Genomic DNA, 19,984 nt, shown 5'->3' on the forward strand with positions numbered 1-19,984 from the left:
GATTTCTGCCGTTCAACAACTCTATTCACGCCAAAATCTTTTCAATTTCTCCCCTCATTTAAGTATTAAATAATCTTTGACAAGAGTTGATAAAAATCGAAGATCCTTTTACACAGCCATAAAATGCTTGTTCGAGCGAGTTAAATATTTTGTTGATTTTTATCAAATTTTTTTATGCTTCACTTTTTACAAATTGTATAGTTTAATCTTTGCCGTTCCGGATTCAAACCTTTCTTTGAGCCGGTCTGGCGAATTCTTTTTGAAAAAATCAAACTTAAGGGTATTCTGTTGTGAAATGGAAACAACTATATTTTTTTTTTATGTTGCTAATGCTATGAAAGCTAAAATAGAATTTCAGGTAAATAACATAAAAAACAACTTATTTTTGAAAAAAAAAAAATTTCTTTGCAATATGTAACTTATATAAAAATACCAAATCTATAAAAATCACAATTTTGAATTTTTTTATCGTTTACGTGGATTTTCTGATTGCGCTGAAGAACTGTCTTTTATGGGGTGAAATTAATGTACAGTCGGCAAAAAAAAAAAGATATCACCCTGAATAACTTTCGTTCTAATGATCGGATTTTCACGAACTAAGTGTTAATCTTAATGGTTCCTGGGGGTGACCTCAAATATGCTAATTAATTAGTGCTAACTATTAATTAAGTTACGAAATCAGACACAAAAACGTACTTTCTCTGAATAAACATATATTTTTTCTTACATATTTGGATTTTTAACCTTCAAAATATAGGGGGTAGCCGCAATCTGGGAAATATGGTCCCCATAGTTTGGTCAGGAGAGCGATCCAAAGTTCGTACCCCTTAATGTTAATTTCACTTTTTACGTTTTTAGTCATATTTTAAAAACTAATAAAGCAATTCGAAGAAAATTTCACCCAGTCATAAAACTCATTTACCCAAAGATAATTTCACGAAAAAAATAATTTTTAATAATTGTTAATTATTTGTTATTATTTAATTAAATTAAGGATGAAAAATTTTTGAATTATAAGGTATGAATTTTTTTATACCATATTAATCTACATATTTTTCAGTTGAAAAATCTAAAGTTTCAACTGTTTTTATTTATTAGAAGCTGAGAAAAATTAAAATTAATTATTTTTAAAAAAATAATTTGGCGACAATGAAGAAATGATTAAATGGAGCGATTAATATTAAAATGTGATAAACTTGCGAGGAACTTGACTTCGCGCGCTTAGCATAAAATTTCATTCATATTTTTTTCGCTAATGATCGTTTGCTTATCTTTTCATTTTTATTTTTTTAAGCTATAAAATACGATGTTTCTTCTTTAGTCGTCTAAAATTCTATTTGCAATTTAGTAAAGAAATTTGAATAAAACATTTTATTGAATAAAATACATTTTATTCAGAGAATGTGGAGTTTTATAAAAGCATGCTTCTGATAGAATATGATTATACAACAGATTGTGCTTCTTTAATGTGATTACTTTTTTTTTTTTTTCTCAATAACTGATAAAATTTCAATAATATACATACGAATGAATAAATTTGGAATAAAATATTCATCAATTTCTTGAATATATATTTTATAAATATTAATAAAAATACGCAGTCAACATTTTTAAGCATCTCTCACAACATCGCAAATTTCTCAAAATCTTATAGGGTAAACTAACCAGTGAAGGAATACTTAAGCTTAGCTTGTCTTTAAAAAAAATCATAAAAATTTCAAAATTTGTAATTTTAGCTAAATGACGTATTTGTTATTAAATGCATGTCGACATATTTGTTATTAAATGCAAATTATGTAAAAAAATTTAGATAACTTACATAATATTGTTTTAAGCTTTTGGTGGTTTAAATAATAAGTAGTAAGATAACCAAGTGAAGGAACAGTTCTTAAATTGAATAAACACTAAATTTTCCACTGAATGAACACTTAATTTTGAGAATGTTTGATGCTCGTTAGGAATCCTTAGGCCACACAGATATCTGTCGCCCTGTAGATGCCTGAATTGACTGATGTTAACACAGGCGGGCATTAGGAAAAAAAAAATCTTTTAAGTTTTCGTGCCCCCATTTCAGTATCTTAAAAAGAGAGTATCATATCAGATATATATATATATATATATATATATATATATATATATATATATATATATATATATATATATATATATATATATATATATATATATATATATATATAAATTTAACGGATTTCTCTTTCATATACATTTTGCAATCGGGTTTTCCAAAATAACGAACCGTTCTTTCATCAAAATAAAAGTTCCGAAACGCGCCAAATTTGTGTATAGCTTCAACAGCTCATAAATTGAACGAACTTTGTAATAGCTATGTGTGGTATCAATAGCAGTGTTATCACTGCAAAGAAAATACTTCTTGATGTCTATATATATATATATATATATATATATATATATATATATATATATATATATATATATATATATATATATATATATATATATATATATATATATATATATATATATATATATATATATATATATATATATATATATATATATAACAAAAATAATCATAGTAGCAGTATTTGGTGGTAAATGTAGCTTATCGTAATTGAAGAATATGCTGTGCGCGACATTTTATGGTGAATTTGCGAACGTAAGTTTCAGAATGTATCGAAACATGTGGATGCTATTTGCTAATCATCTTTATCCAAAGAAAACCATGTAACGTAAATATCTAGCAAAATGAAGCAATTTTTTAAACAATGAATCATACAATATGCAACATATTATTTCAATATCTTATTCTTAAACATAACATATTTCAATGTTTTTAAAATGCCACTAAACATTCAGCAATTCATTGAGTTATAGAAAAAAGAAATCGTAAATTACAGAAAACCTTGTGAATGTGCATTAGAATTACTATACAATCTACATTTTATTTTTCATGCACTTTTTTTTTCTTCAAACTTTCATGCCTAGAAGACTCGATTAAAGCTGTAAAAATCATTATCCCTAAAATTTTGTATATAGCTATTATAAGTTATGTTAATTTGATTTTAGTATGAAATCCTCGAATAAACATAGCAAAAATAGCATAATCTAAATAATATCAGATAAAAAGTTCATGTATTTAAATTCTGAAAACTTATAAATCGATTCAAATTTTCTTTTCAAAAGAGATTAAAAGAATTTTTTATTTTATTTATTTATTTATTTTTTTTTGCTTTTTGGACATAAATGAACTTAAAAATTGTCTATTGCCTAGAAACTTCGAGGTGTTTTCTATTAACTATTAATTAAACCTCTCAGAGCAATCACAAAACATTATTTCAATTTTTTTACAGTCAGAAATTGGTTGCCTAGCAACCTAGTAAAATTAAGCGTTTCTCTTTTGAATCAGTCAAGGGTTATCTTAAAATATTTATTTGCGCAGGCGACTTTTTTTGGCGGTTTTCTGGACTATCGCCAAATATATAAACCTTTATTGCAACCCAATTTACGACCCAATTGTTTTAAAATTTTGTCTACCCCCCCTAATTCAAGTGTCTAGATTCCAAATATGTAAAAAAAAATATATGTTTATTCAGAGAAAGTACGTTTTTGTGTCTGATTTCGTAACTTAATTAATAGTTAGCACTAATTAATTAGCATATTTGAGGTCATCCCCAGGAACCATTAAGATTGACACTTAGTTCGTGAAAATCGGATCATTAGAACGAAAGTTATTCAGGGTGATATCTTTTTTTTTTTGCGGACTGTACGCTACCGGCTACAGGGCGATTATATATATTAATTGGCGATTTAAAAATTGACCACCAGTCACCCCATGTGGATTTCGGCTCAGGTCCATTATATTGGAAAACACTTGGTACAATTTTATTACCTAAATATACAATGCGCAAAAAAAAGAAGAAAAACCACGCCCTACCCAGAATAATTTTTGATCTAATGATTGGATTTTCACGTTCTTGAACTCAATCTTAATGACTCGATGGGGTGATATCAAATACGCTAATTTATAAGTGCAGACGATATTTTAAGTTAAGAAATCATACACAAAAGTGTACTTTCTCTGAATAGACATGCCTTTTTTATCGACCGGTTAGGATTTCTAAGTTCCAAAATGTAAGGGAGTAGCCTCAACCTGGGAAATAAGGTCCCAATTGTTTGGTCCGAAGAGCGCTCTTTTGTTTGGACCCTTTAATGTTAATTTTATTTTTTGGGACAGTCCCATTCTATGAAGGTATTTTCTGTAATGATAATGCCCAGTGATGAAGCCCACAATAGTTTGCATCTTCGATCTCGGGAGCCTAAGGATTTCAGATGTGATTTTTGCAGATGAATCATACTTTTAGCATGTTTTTATTTAGGAGAATTTCTCCAAACTTTGTTCCTCTCCTGTTTTTTCCTATTTAAGGATGGCTCCCCTTGCAGTCTTCATGTTGATGCCTCAGAAGGGTTCTATTCTACTAAGTCAACCATGCTTTTTTTTAAGTTTTTTTATTGCATAGTGCCTTAGTGCTTTTTGTTCTATAATTAAATCTTTTAATTACAGAGAAAGTTCTTATCATATAACTTTGTTTTCAATTTATTTAAAGGAGAAAATCCAAAACTACTGTCTCACAATGGAGGAGGGATGTGATTTCTAATAAAGCATTAAATTATGCACCTTTGGTATTTTCTTTCTTGAAAATGGGACGAACTACCGATGTTTTTTCTTTTCCACTTGCTAGTAGATACATTTATCTAGAAAATGGTCGAGTTAGCTTTTTCGAGCGATGATGGTGTTTTGAGTTAAGCTAAATGCAAATTTTGCATTTTTTTGAATGTTTGAATGAATATATCTACTAAAAGTATCAATAACTCATGAAAGTACTGGGTCAGAGAGCTTGTGCTAATAGTGAACTTTAATACTCAGTTTAGTATTGAGGTTTAATATAATATATATATATATATATATATATATATATATATATATATATATATATATATATATATATATATATATATATATATATATATATATATATATATATATATATATATATATATATATATATATATTTATATTGAACCTTATACTCAATATATAAAGAGTCTTGGCAATAAATTAAATCAATTAATAGCCAATACATTGATTTCTTAACTTTCCTTGGCGAAAACTATTCTAACGTATAAATGACGCTCTTTTTATTCCTGGGTAAACGGAGGTGTCCTGTGGGGCTTAGCCTTGCAGCCACACCCTCCGGGTCATTTTTCAATTTTTTTCATATTTAATAATTCATATGTACATAGAAAAAAATATTTCTCTTTACTTTGGAGCTGCATATCTTTCAAAAATGAAACATTTTTTTATTATTTATCATAATTTGATTTTTCCTTTTAGCAGTTTATGGTGTTTAATATGTAATTGATAGCCTGTATCACATTGGAATAAAATAATGAATAATTGAAATACCTCATAAATATCTTCTTCAACTTATATATCATATCAACTTCTTCAAAATACCAGAAGTTTACACCTTCGGCAAACTAATATATCAGAATATCATCAACTTTTTCAACAAACCAAAAGTTACCACCATAATTTTTTTTTATTTACCTAAATGTCAAAAGTGATTACGACATGCACATTATAGTTTTTTTAAATAATAATATGCCTTTTGAAACAAAACATTTTTTTTATAAATTGCAACAAGAATTGGAATTGTTATAAATTTTAAAGACTTTACTTATTGAAGAGGTTTCATTAAATTTATAAAACCTTAGAATGTTCCCTATTAGCAATTAATTGAATAAAATTTCAACTATATTACAGGTAAAGGCGACGTATTTGGAGACTCATTTTGGAAAGAGCCTTCCATTGGTCAATCATGCGCGAACGTCAGAGCTCTCACTTACTGTGATCTTCATGCTATCAAGCGAGACAGACTATTAGAAGTGCTTAATTTTTATCATGCCTTTGCAAACTCATTTTCAAGAAACCTAGTGTTAACGTATAACCTACGACACAGGGTAAGCTAAATTAAATTCTTACATTAAAGTGTTGGAAATACTTCGTACTTTCTATTTAATTATTAGTTTTAGCTTTTCATCAATATAAACATGTAATTGTTTGTTTTTTTACTGGACTATCTTCTTTCTTGTTGTTTTTGTAAATATTTCATAAATAATTTAGTTCCATGAAATATTTACAGAATGTACAAAGTACTTTAAGTGTCTGCGTTAAATTTTTTAAACGCAGATACTGAGAGAATTGACATTTTAAAGTAAACACGACATTATTACACAAAACTAATGAACTCTTAGCAGAAACCCATCAGCATGGCAATGGGTGCTGCAGATTATAACAACACTGTAAAAATTGGATGCTCACGTTTCACGAAACTTACTGACGTTTTTGACGAAGCCATTTCCTGGTAAATGCTCCAAGCGAGCATTTCGTCAATGTGATGGAATAACTATCGCCACATCTCAGAGGAAAAGAATTTCCTAAATAATGTTTCGTCATTCTAGTTTTCAAAAAAAAAGAAGAAGAAAGAAACGTCGTAGGGTTTTGGGGCCTATCTATCTATCTATCTATCTATCTATCTATCTATCTATCTATATATATATATATATATATATGATAAATAAGTACCAAGCATGCTTGGGAACCAAACACTGGGGGTTTCGCGTTCGGCTGACCACCTGACCGGAACATCTGCTCCTGCACCCCAGAGCCCAAGATCATGAAAACTGAGATGGGCACTGTAGGCCTAGGCCCCCTATGGGCTGTCGCGCCACTAAGTTTAGTTATATATATATATATACACCGAAGAGCCATTGCATTATGACCATCCTGCTAATAACATGTAGGACCACCTTTAGCCCTCAAGACTGCTAGCATCAGCCATGGCATTGATTCCACAAGGTGCTGATAGGTAGTCTGGGGTATCTGGTACTAAGCGCTCACCAACTGATCCTGTAATTCCCACACATTGCGAGGGGGTAACGTGGCAGCACGAATTTGGTTTTCCAAGTAGGACCACAAATGTTCTATTGGATTAAGGTCAGGTGAATTTGGGGGCCAAGACATGATTTGAAAGTCACTGGAATGTTATTCGAACCAATCCATGACGATTCGACCCTTATGACATGGTGCATTATCCTGTTGGTAAACACCATCCCCCGCAGGAAAAACTGTTTCCATGAATGGGTGAACCTGGTCTGCAACTATGTTCAAGTAGCTTACAGACGTCAGGGATTGTTCTATGAGGATTATGGGTCCTAATGTGCCCCATGAAAACATTGTTCCTGGGCGAGAAACCATGAAAACCTGGGCGAATGAAAAGTTAGAATTCAAGTTAGTAATTGTAACTGTCGCAGTTACGTGGAGTCATCGCAGTATGGATATTGTAAATATACTAACAAATTTTTAATTCTAGATTGAAAAAACAAACACGTATAAGATAATAAAAATATTCATTTAATAACACGAAATATTAGAAAACATAAAAAACATAAGATCATAACTGACAGAAAATACATAAAAATTATCTTTTCTGTCGTATTGCTTTTTTTCGTATCGCAGCGAGTATCCAAAGCTTTAACAATTCGTTCTTTGGTGGTCAGTATAGCTTGTCTAGCATCCGCCCAACTATGCGGGCCTTCAAGACGATATTGATATGAAGTACATGGTCCAAAATAACAATTATAAAACAGCAATGGATCTGTTAAAGCCATTTTAAGGAAATTCGGCTTTACTCCAAACTGAGAAGCAATTTCATCCATGTATGGAATAAAATCAACCTGTACCGTGTGTCTTGGCGACAACACATAACGTCTTTCGATTTCATGATTTCTCCTTTTTATATCTAACATCATTGTTTTCTTGTCCGCAAACTTCACTTTTCCGTTCAGTAACTGAGCATACCATCTAGATTGAATTTCAAAAATTGGAAACAAAGCACCAAATGGCTGAATCAAACCAATTAAAGCTAACGTCGGATGCTTCAAGTTTGGTGGAAAAATTCCTTTGTACAAATTTACTTTGTTGTTGGTCGTATTTACTATTTCATCCTTGAGAAATGGAAACTTAATTGTGTATCCCGTAGCCAAAATGACGGTATCCAGTTTTGTAACATTTTCTTCCCCTTTGAAAATGACGCCTTTTTCTGAAAATTTCTGAACATCACTTTTTACAATGACAGTTCCACTAAGAATTTTATTTGGTAAATGATCATTGATTGTTAAATGCTGGGCATTGAATCTATGTTTCGGTTTCAGATTATATAATTCGTGATTAAACTTGCTGTCTAAGTAAAGTTCTAAAACAAAGTTCGAAAGTGACCACCCAACAAAATTGCCCAGCGTTCCAAGTGCTCTCGTTAATAACTGGGTATCAATTGGTAAGCCGTTTGGTCCAAGTCTGAACATGATCCAAGCTCCTCGTCTTGTACTCAAGTACACCTATAAATAAAGTGAATTGTTTCGAAGATTAAAAAAGAAAGTGTCAAACATTTACTGTAACTCTAGCAACAATTTCACCTTGTCCCCAGTTAGGCTCAAAATTGGCTCCTTTTGGCTGTTTTTCGAAGGCTCCGTCGTAATTTAAAATGATGCTTTTTTGCGAATAATAGGCTATTTTTTTTAATTGCTGCGAGTTTGCAACTATTTCTCAGGACTGTTAGGTCAAGTTTAGACTATCTAAAGCCAGCGTCGTCTACGCTTATTTTGAAAATGGCGCAAAATGTTACGATATGGAGAAAATAGCCACAGTTTTGTGAAAATGAAAAGCGTTTGTGGTCTAATTTTTTAATATTTAAAACCTACTTTAGTGAAGCATTACCTAGGCTCATAAAAATTTGCAAAAATTGAGAATAAGGCAGTGATTTTAATAATTTTCATCTAGGTAGGAAAATGTCCCCTAATTGCAGATTTTTAAAAAAGTTTAATAACTTTTAAAATATTTAAGTTTTTCGTGTTCTAAAGCCTATATAGTTCTTCAAGGCAAGATTATATATATAATTTAAAATCACCGCATTGCTTCATGTGTAAGGCACTTAAACTATGGCTTTTTTATTTTCCTTGGCGTCAGAGCACGGAAAAACAGCGTTAAGAACATGCACTGAGGGAGCTATATTGGGATGCAAGCTAAGGTAAACAACGTTAAAGAGCACAAAAATATTATTAAAAGCAGACAGCTGTTTCGGATGCTCAAAGGACAACAGAAATTTTCTTTCTGTTGCACTGATGAAGGTTGCCCTTTGAGCACCCGAAACAGCTGTCTGCTTTTAATAATATTTTTGTGCTCTTTAACGTTGTTTACCTTAGTTTGTATTTTAGCACAAAGGTCGCCCACTTGCGTATTTATATTGGGATGACTAGATTTTTTTTTAATACTGGTCCTAGAATGGCCCATATAGGCTGAATGGCGAATATTAAATATCTGGTGAATCTGACAATTCTACATAGGGCCGGTATTGGTTGCAAAGTAGCCGTAAAACATCTGGTGAATCTGATATTTCTATATAGGGCCAATATATTAGTTGTAAAGTGGACGTAAAATATCGAGTGAATCTGACAATTCTATATTGGGCCAATATCGGAAAAATAACTACTTTTTAAACCCTTAATGAGTCAAGATTCGCGAATGTTGGTCCGATGAGGACTCAAATTATTTTACTGATAGGGAAAATATTCAGTTTTAAATAAATTTGTCAAGAATAATTTTTTTAAATTTTTTAAAGTTCAGGAATGTACGAGTTAAAAATGAAGGCTCGAACAGCAAAAAAATATTGCGATGTTTTGTACTATGCCACAAAAAACTTTACCTGACCAGTCTACTTTAAATACTTTAACTGACCAGTCTAGTTATTTCATGAAATAACTTGGTTATTCTATGAAATATCTAACTAAATTATACACTTTAACGGCAACTGATGCATTAAATGTATTTTGAAATTTCCTAATATTTTTAAATAAAGTTTTTTTTAAAGTCAGTATGTTCAATTCAATTTTGTTATTTATTTATATTATTTTTACTGTTACATTAACTATTTATAATATTAATTTTTAAAAAAGAAAATATAATTTAAATCAAGTAAAAAAGAAGTTTTCAAAAAATGTCTATTAAATGAAAAAGACCGATCGTTATCAGTCACAGACTCATTAGGTTTGAGGAAAAGGTGGCTATTAAGTAATTAGATTCTGCCGGCCACAGGCTACTAATTGAAAAAAGTTATCCGGAGCTTGCGTGCCTGGGGAAGAGCTTCATTTTTCTTTCGGCGGTCTTAAACTAATTAAAAACTCCAAGATGTCTGGGTAAGTTATAAGCATTGATGATGAACAGTTAAAAATTAAAAATTATTGTACCTGTTTAGCAACATTACTAATCTCCACTGCCGCATCCAATGCAGAATTTCCAGTTCCAATAATCAGAACTTTTTGATCTTTAAATGAATCTGGAACTCTTATTGAATGAGTATGGATAATTCTTCCTGCGTATTCTTCTTGTCCAGGAAATTTAGGAGTATAAGGGAGGGAATGATGTCCAGTACAAATCAATACCCCATCATAAATTTCGATCTCTATAGATTTATTGACTGTGTTCTGAGATGTGACTATCCATTTTCCTGTGACATCATACTCTGGAGTTTGAACTACATTGATAACCTTCAAATAATAAGATAAATTAAGTGACCGATAATAAGATAAATTCAATAATAAAATAAATTAAGTGACCGATAATAAGATAAATTCAATAATAAGATAAATTAAGTGACCGATAATAAGATAAATTCAATAATAAAATAAATTAAGAGACCGATAATAAGATAAATTCAATAATAAGATAAATTAAGTGACCGATAATAAGATAAATTCAATAATGAGATAAATTAAGTGACCGATAATAAGATAAATTAAATGACCGATAATAAGATAAATTAAATGACCGATAATTTGCTTTTAATAAAAGAATAGACATCAGTTCTCAAACCATGTTATTTTACATAAAAAAGCTAGTGCGAACGTAGGTCAACATCGTCGACACTTGAAACGGCGTTGTTTGCTCAGCCTCCTTTTTGATTTCTTTCTTATTAACAACAATAATCAATTAACAAGCAATAAGAATTAATAAAAATGATATCTAAAAAATCGTAAAAAAATATACGTCTTTCTGTTCGCATTTAAAGAAACGATTATAAGACGATTTTCATCTACAGCGAAACAAAAGTAAAAATTCTTTCTCTCTTTCATGATTTGTTAAGAGCATGTCTTGCTAAGAGCCAATGATCTTGCAACATCGATAAGTTATTTCTTTCTCAAGAACGAATGTTTTCCTTATTTATCGGAATAAGTCGCCAAGTCTGGGATTCCAGTAAGACTACGAAACTATAACCTTTTTTTAAAATAATACTATGCTATATATATAGCTATACACATCGTAAATGAATTAAATTTCTGCTTGAAGTATAACTTTAAAAGCTTTGAATGCATATTTGTATAGTTTGGATAACGAAATAAAATAGAACTACATGCAGCTGTGGATGCTAAATTAAATCCTATACCGCAATGGTCCTTTCTTAACTTACAACGGAGCATAATAATAATAGCTAACGTATTATAAGGCAAGACTCGCACTAAGGAGGCAAGCGGTAAGACAGAGGCAAACAGATAGCGAATTCCTGTACTTTTGCGTCAGGATAAGCAGATTCGAACCCAGTTCAACTCATTGGGAGATGAACGCGCCATCCCCTGAGCTACCACTACTCTACTTATGCAATTTGCCAATACTAGCAAGCCTGCTTGATATCAAGTGAATTTTTAAGGCAGAGGGTGAATTTCTTGACCAAGCGCCATCTATGACCAAGAGTAAGAATTCAGTCGCACACACGTCACAGCCCGTTTCACAGGGAGGACCTTATCACACACTATTCATTCCTCCACAGATCGTAATTTTTTAATCTGAACCAGAGAACGATCTATCTCCAGTTCAATACCCCTTGAAATATATAATGTATGTAGAGAAATTAAAGAAAAGTTCCACCCAAATATGTAATTTTTGGGTAAATTTGATTTTTTCATTTATACCGTATTTCATTGATAACTACCTATTTTAACATTAACATGTTATTTTGATAACAAGGATTTTCTGGTTTAGAAATGTGGCTTATAGTTGTACAGTGAGAAAAAAAAAAAAAAAAAAAAAAAAAAACGAAGCATCAAATAGTCGATTGAATAATTTCTGGGAAATCAAATTTTAGAAAAAGTCTTACATTTAAAATTCGATTTCGCAGGAGCTATTCAACCAACTTCGCTCAAATTTTGTAATTTGCTACGTAAAATGACTTACCTTAAAATGATTTAAAAAATTTTAGAGCTTACAATTCAAAATTCTTTCAACTATTATTGAATAAAATAATATATATTAACTAAAATGTATTTTTTGCATGGAATTATCTTTGGATAAACAAATTTTATAATTGTGTGCTAAAATTTTTCAACTTTTAGCATATTTGAGGTCACCCCTTCGAACCATTAAGATTGAATATTATAACGTGAAGATCCAATCATTAAATCAAAAGTTATTCAGGGTGGTCCGTTTTTTTTTCTTCTGTGCACTGTACAATTATATAAATACTTACTTCTTGATTGTATTTTATATGCTCCAAGAGTCGAAATTTTTCAGCATACATCATAAGGTATTTATACATTTTTCTGTTATGCATATAGTTAGGAAACTCTTTTGGTGGGGGAAAATCACTGAAAGCACTCATTTCTTTGCTAGAATTAATGACAGTTGATTTCATTACACTCGCTTGTCCATTATCTTCTTGAAAATTCCAGAGTCCCGCAACTTTTCCCGATTTCTCTAGAATAGTGAAAGCTATTCCTTCTTCTTTGCATGATTTAGCAGAGGCCAAGCCTGAAGACCCAGCCCCGATTATCGCCACTTTCTTCATATCTGCAAGTAAAAGAATAAATATTCTGTTAAAAAATAAGTACTACAGCATGTAAAACTATTTAATTATAATTATTTTAAATTTCGTATACTTGTGTTCATTTGAATGCAGAAAAAAAAATAACAATAGTGAAAAGAAGAAAGATACTCTAGCAACAATTTTACCTTGTCCCTAGTAGGGATAAGGAAAACTTGATGCCAATTTGTTCAAAATTGAGGGTGCTGAAGATTTTATTTCGTGATTATAAGCCTAAACATATGCATATTTATATTAGTTTTACCCACAAAATTATATTCGTTGAAAAGTACTAAAAACTCTCCACGAAAACACGCAAATATTACGCACAAAAAAGATTAAAAATTCTTCGTTTTAAAAGAATTAGGGTCAAATAAATACGCACTACCAAAACTCTTATCGGTTATGTCTTCCCAAATATACTAAAAACATAAAGATTAAACGAAATAACAAAAAAGAGGAACGTATAAACTTCAAAGCTCATAAACTCTAATTCATTAAAATGTTACTTTCCTGTTTCTTCCACTAAGCTCTTCAAATAGGATGCTATGTTACCCAAAATGGTAAAATAGGCAAGATGTTAAAATTTTCTTTATTATAAGCAAAGTTACTAGAATCCCATCCAAATTTGAATCAAACAAAATTATATAAATTGATTTTAAAGCATATTCGAAACCTTTTATTAAATTAATTATGTAATAAAAAAAGTGAGTATATATGCATAGAAAGAAATTTTGGATAAAAATACAATAAAAAACTAATTATTTTGAAAAGGAAATCAACGGATTAGGTTATGAATAGGGGCCATAGAAAAAAAAAGCGTGAGTTTACATCAAATGGTTAAAAAGTTTTTTAAGGCAAACAAATAAAGTTTTTTTTTTTCGTGCCTAAATGGTCTTTTAAGTTTTGATACCAAGGGCTTTTGCACAAACTTAAGGAAATTAAACTTCCGAGGAATATTTGAAAACTCGTTTTTAAACTAGTCAGTTTTGAGTACACTTGTTTTATCTTGAAAATGCATTCATATCAACACGAAAAAAAGTGTTTTAATACATTCAAAAATTAAAATTTAATCAAAAACAAATCACTACGTGCTTTGAAGACTAAACATTTTAAGAAAATTGATAATAATTGCTCATAATAAAAAGTAAAAGTCACAAAACTTTCAAATAATTCAAATTGAATTATAAGAAATTTTTGAATTGGAAAAAACAAAAGAAAAATTTCCTGAGATACCTGGTGTTAAAGACTAATTATTTTAAATTTTCATTATTTACATTCATTTTAACTTGCCGTGAGTCTTTTTTTTTATTACATCTTTATGATATAAAATAAAAAATTCATTCATAAATCAAAAATAACGATTGGAAGTTTTGTACAAAATATTATTAAAATCATAAAAGAAGAATGCATCATAAAATTTAACGCTTCATTTTTATATTCTTTAAGAAGTTTGTTCTTGGATGTTTAAAAATACGATGTAAACACTACTGTCTAGCCATAAAACAAAACTGTAAATAAATATAAGTATACTGATTAACTATTAAAGAAAGATTTCTACAGTAATAATGATAATAATTTTTATTTACCTTGACACGATGCAGCTGGGTAAATGTATCAAGTATCAATTACAAGCTCAAGAAAACTGTTTTCTTTCCACAAGATTACCTGTCACATGCTGAAACCGAATTCACACATCAAAGATTTTTTCCTTATTTCTGTGAACTTAATTCAGAAGATACGCGATCATGCCTTTAAGACGGAAGTTTGGTATTTAAATTAAATTTGCATTTTATCAATTGATTGATATTTATTATTGGAATGCAATAGGGGGAAAAAACTCCGTTTATTTCCGCGATTTTTGAAAATTACTAGTTTTTTGTTAACATCAATATTTTTCAGCGGAAGTAGTTCTTCTCCAGAACAAATAAATTGACTATGACGTCAATGCTAGCTGATCGTTTGCAAGCAAAATGGGGTGTAAAAATTCTGATAAGTTTCTCCACATAAATTGGAACATTAATTAACGTGAAGTTAATTTAATATAGTGCCATATCGTTGAAATATAATTCCTTCTCTTCTACTTCTTTGACTTAACTTAGATTTATTATTTGTTGATGTATTTTATTATAACCGTGATATATATATTTTTGTGTAATTGGCTCTTTCGATGCATAATTAGTTTATGTTCTACATGGCTTTGTGTTAAGTAAGAAAGAATTGAAATCTTTGTGAAGAATATAGAATGTGTGCGAATTGATACTTGGCGGGCTTGATTTACTCGAAATAGAAATGAAAGAGCGGTTGCTACCGTAAACAAATGTCACCTTTCAACAACCCAACCAATCACGATCGAGATACCCCCACAGCGTCAATTGCAGATATTCCATTTCTAAAAATTTCTTTTTTAATCTTTTTAGTTGATATTTTCTTAATGTTTTAATTCAAAGTTTTTATATTCAGTAAATTTTTAATAAATTAATAAGGTTAGAAATGTTAAATTCAGAAGTGATTTTTTTATTGTAATTTATTTACAGTAAAAAAAGTGCACTGGTAGCTATTGATATTTTTATTTTATAACCGTCGTTAAAGAGCCAACCCAATTATAAGTTTATGACTATCAATATTCAACTTCATAACCTAGTAATTTTGACCCCAATCCAGAAGACAAGGGAACTCTAAATCAATTATTGTGGAAATTTACCTTTGTGGAGGAATTTTTGATGGAACTAACCAGCATTTACGTTCCATGGAGAGGAAAACCACGAAAACTTCCCCACAGTTAATCTGACGGCAAGGGGACTGTAACCCATGAACCGTCTACCACTGAGGATATTTCACGTCAGCACTATGGTCGGTGCGAGCCGGGTGCGGAATTCGTATCGACTAGACATAGCTGGGACTCGAACCGGAGTCACCACATTGGAAGGCGAATGCTCTATCATACACCCGCAGCCACTGATGCTTGACTTCGGTGTTCTACTGGGAACCTTGTCTTTACGATCAGACAGGAAGCTTGTTATTGTTTACATTCATTCAACCATCCAATTGAGCACGCATGTCTGGCGTTGGTAAACAAATAAAATAACCACATAAAAGATGGATGACTCAAGACACCATAGCTTAGTATATTCAAGTTTTGGATCTTTAAAACACTCAAGAGGATCATTTATGTTATTTTTCCCGCTTTAATTGAGACATAACGCACCTTACTCCAATCAACCATTAAAAAATCCATAGCAGGGTAAACAGATGATGAGGCCTATTACCATTCTATTTGCTTAAATGGATAGCTGACAAAATCTTAAAATAAACAAATTGATAAATTAATGAATGAAAGAAAAGTTGGTTATTTATTAGTCTGGTAATTACAGCCTAGTATGAAAAAGAGCCTACTTTTAATTTATTCGCGATTCTTCAGATGACGTGAAAACCTCCCCCCCCCCTGTAGCATTCACTTTCCAGCGTAGTAATTTTACTATATGTGTGGGTAATAAGAACTATATTTTGAAAAACTAAAGTTTCCGATGAATCATTATCATAACGAAAAAAAAAAAATCAAATGATTTAATTACCGCAAATTTTGGAATTATTTTGAATTGTTTTTAATTCCATCTTTCTCTTTGATACATTTTAAAATCAGAAATTTATTCGTAGATATTTTTGATTGATAAATTATCAATTTTCTTTTTTCGTCGTTGCTAGAATTGTTTTTCCTCAGTGTGTCAATATTTAAATCAACTTAAGGGTATTGCGTTACTTTGACAAAATTGTTCCCGTCTCCCGCACGCGAGAACGGCCATAAGTTTCAGGGTTCCTTAATTTTAATGACACTTTTTAGGTATCTTTCCATATCTCTGAAACTTATAAGGCGAATAAAGAAAGTTAGCCCACTATGATATAACTTTTTTTCAAAGATTATTTCAGGAGAAATTTATTTTATAAATGGTTACACCAATGGTTAAAAAAAATTTAAGTTGTAAGTTATACAAATTTTTGCAACACTTTAATCAACATAATTTTAAGTGACAAAATCCCAAATTTGAAGGCAAACGAAAAAAACATTCGTTTGCAAAAAAAAATTGAGATAGTTAAATTAACATTATAAACACAAAACTTTCAACCGCTCTATCGCTTTTATATTCCAAATTGCAGCTACCCCCATATCAAGAGGGACAGGAATTCGCATCCACCCCCTCCCCAAAAAAAAAATTATGTTTAGTTTGACAAATTACTTTTATGCCTGATTATGTAACTTAAAATATCGCCAGAGTGAGTCCAATTGCAGAGAAATCAAGTGAATCCGATCATGAAATCAAAAGTTATTTAGGGAGTTCCACTTTTTGTTTTCGTACTGTACACTTTTCACGATCTAACTTCTATCTGTTTGGAGAGACAACTTAAAATCTATACAGGCAACTATGACAAAATTAATGTATAGACAGAAAAACATATAAAATATAGAATTAGCATTTCTTTTAATCATGTTAAAATTTAAAAAGAGACAAGACACTTTCAATATAAATTAAACTTTATTATATTGAGCAATGAAAAACATACCACTAAAAATGAAAAACACAAATGAATGAATAAATGACACTTTTTCTAACTAGTATTCAAAATGAAAAAAAAAAAAAAAAAAGTATACATAATGGAAGAAAAAAAAAATAAATAAAAAATCACATCAGGAGATATCAAAGCAGAAGTTGAAAAACTCTATTGGCTCTTTATTTTACCCAGAATATCTATTGAATAAGTTAGTTATGTTTTAAATACTTGAAACTAATTCAGAGGCGCATTCGACCAACGAAAAAATCAGGAAAGCATTTTTCAAAAAAATCTTTAAAAAAAAAAAAAAAAAGTAGGCAATTTCTTGGAGCATCATACATATACATCAGAGTACTTTAAAAAAAAGTCAACTTACAAACTAAAAAAAGTTTTAAGGAAATTTTATAGCAATATATATATATATATATATATATATATATATATATATATATATATATATATATATATATATATATATATATACATATATATATACATATATATATATATATACATATATATATACATATATATATATATATACATATATATATACATATATATATACATACATACTATTTTTACTTTTAGAATGACTTTAGTTAGAATAAATAGTTTTAATATTTTTCAATATAATTTTATTAATGGAAAACTGAACGGCTTACAAGTTCTTGTATAGTTTGAGATTAATATCTATATTTATCTTTCACAGCAACATAGAAAGTCAGATTAGTTAAATAAATTTTAAATAAAACCTTTTTATGTATATATAGAAAATATTATAAAAAATATCAAATTAAAAAATTACAACACAATTAACATAATATATAACACAAAGGTTTAGGAAATAAATAATATTTTTGTTGTATTAACAAAAAAAAAAAAAAAAAAAAAAAAAAAAAGCGGATATCAATTAAAAAAAAATTTTTTTTTGGTTCTTATAATGCACTCCTTAACACATTTGTAATATAAATTAACTCTTGTAGATAAATAAAAATTATGAATCAAAACTTGCCTTTCAACTATCTGCTCTGAGCTCTCATAAAAATCGACATATAAACACAGTAAATAATACATATGTTAATAACCTTCATTTAAATTTATTTATTTATTTTAAATAAAACTAGCACATTTAATAAGGTCTTAGAAAACACAGTGTTTCAGCATAGAAAAGTATCAGTTAAAAAAATAGACAATATATACTTTTATAAGTTATTTAACAGTTTAGTATATACATGTAGCATAAGCATAATATAGTTTGTAAGAAAAACTACTCTATATGTGATAAACAACAATAGAATTTAAACTGAGAATTAATTTTTCAAAAACAGAACTCCATATGCTGCATTAATCCCTGATGTAGACAAATTTTCATTTTTTTTTTTTTTTTTGCACAGTGCAGCACTAGCGTAATGCTAAAAATATTCATAGGACACAGCTGGGCAATATTTCTTAAACATCATGATAACAATGTTTATAAATATCAAATGAGATATTTTTGTGCATATCATCAATAATGTACTGTTTGAATATGACATTAACAAAAGTGTGAATGAGTTTCAAATAGAAAATATTGCAATATATCGTTAAAAATCCATATTTTTTGAGGATACATTGCAATTTTAAAACTCCAATATCACCCAGTACTAGTAATCAACCTATAACTTTGATTTATCAATATTAACAGCACCTGTTTAGGAGTGAGAGCAAAAATATGTTTTTAATAAAAATATTTAACAAAGGATTTCTTGAACAGACTCACAAATTTGTTTAAAGTCCTTTGTAATCGTTTTTGCCTTGTTATGATGTACAGTAGTAGCACCATGCCATAGAATATAGTTTCTAACATAAGTTTCAAATTATTTGACATTTTATAATCTAGTGTGAATTTAATAAGAATAAAATACAAATAAAGTTTAATAGGCAAAAGGAAAAATATAAAGTAACACTTTCTGTTATGTTGACATCATAAATTCTCAAATTATTAAAATATAACTGAAATAATATTTTGAGTAAATTTATCCTTATTTAGAGAAATGAAAACCTTAGAAATCTATGAAAATATTTTGACTTTCAAGCTAGTTAAGTCTATAAATATCTCTACTAAATTTTAATTAGGTAATAATGAAAAAACATATTTTAGATCAATAGTTAAATACGCTTGAAAACGCTTAAAACTTGTTTGAAAAAAAAACAAAACAAAAAAAAACCCCATACTTTTAACACTATTCATTACAAAGTGTGTTGAATAGACGTTGATATTTCTTGATATAATGTCTGTATATACTGCTAATTAGCATATTAGAGTCCTAATTTAATTAAGAGAAAAAAACCAAAAACTATATTCACTAATAAGAATTAAATATATTTCCACAATTTTATATATATTATTATTAATGATATAATAATTCATTTGTCGTTCAAAGGGAAATTGAATACTCATTTCTTTAAAGAATGAGAACATAATTTTAGAAAATCTAAGCCGA

At 29.3% G+C, this 19,984-nt stretch overlaps 1 protein-coding gene across 1 annotated transcript; it reads right to left on the reverse strand.

The window, feature by feature from the left end:
• Window positions 1-7,435: 7,435 nt before the first annotated feature.
• Window positions 7,436-15,984, reverse strand: LOC107451528 (flavin-containing monooxygenase 5). The gene is made up of 5 exons (XM_016067664.5): window positions 15,655-15,984; window positions 14,540-14,628; window positions 12,618-12,937; window positions 10,345-10,644; window positions 7,436-8,439 (listed from the first exon to the last, which is right to left on the reverse strand). The coding sequence occupies exons 3-5, from the start codon at window positions 12,933-12,935 to the stop codon at window positions 7,453-7,455; spliced, it is 1,605 nt and encodes a 534-aa protein (XP_015923150.3). The 5' UTR covers window positions 12,936-12,937; window positions 14,540-14,628; window positions 15,655-15,984; the 3' UTR covers window positions 7,436-7,452.
• Between the last annotated feature and the right edge of the window lie 4,000 nt (window positions 15,985-19,984).

This window comes from Parasteatoda tepidariorum, chromosome 9, assembly GCF_982258835.1.
Source record: "Parasteatoda tepidariorum strain Cologne lab strain chromosome 9, Ptep-v5.0, whole genome shotgun sequence".
Classification (NCBI taxonomy): Eukaryota; Metazoa; Arthropoda; class Arachnida; order Araneae; family Theridiidae; genus Parasteatoda; species Parasteatoda tepidariorum.

Bases quoted from the DNA above. Each gene is read 5' to 3' on its own strand.
- LOC107451528 (XM_016067664.5), bottom strand. From the start codon at position 12,935: ATGAAGAAAGTGGCGATAATCGGGGCTGGGTCTTCAGGCTTGGCCTCT. The intron at 10,645-12,617 runs GTAAGTATTTAT...TATTATTTGAAG, and splicing joins ATATAAAATACAATCAAGAA to GTTATCAATGTAGTTCAAAC. The intron at 8,440-10,344 runs GTACAATAATTT...CTTTATTTATAG, and splicing joins TTAGTAATGTTGCTAAACAG to GTGTACTTGAGTACAAGACG.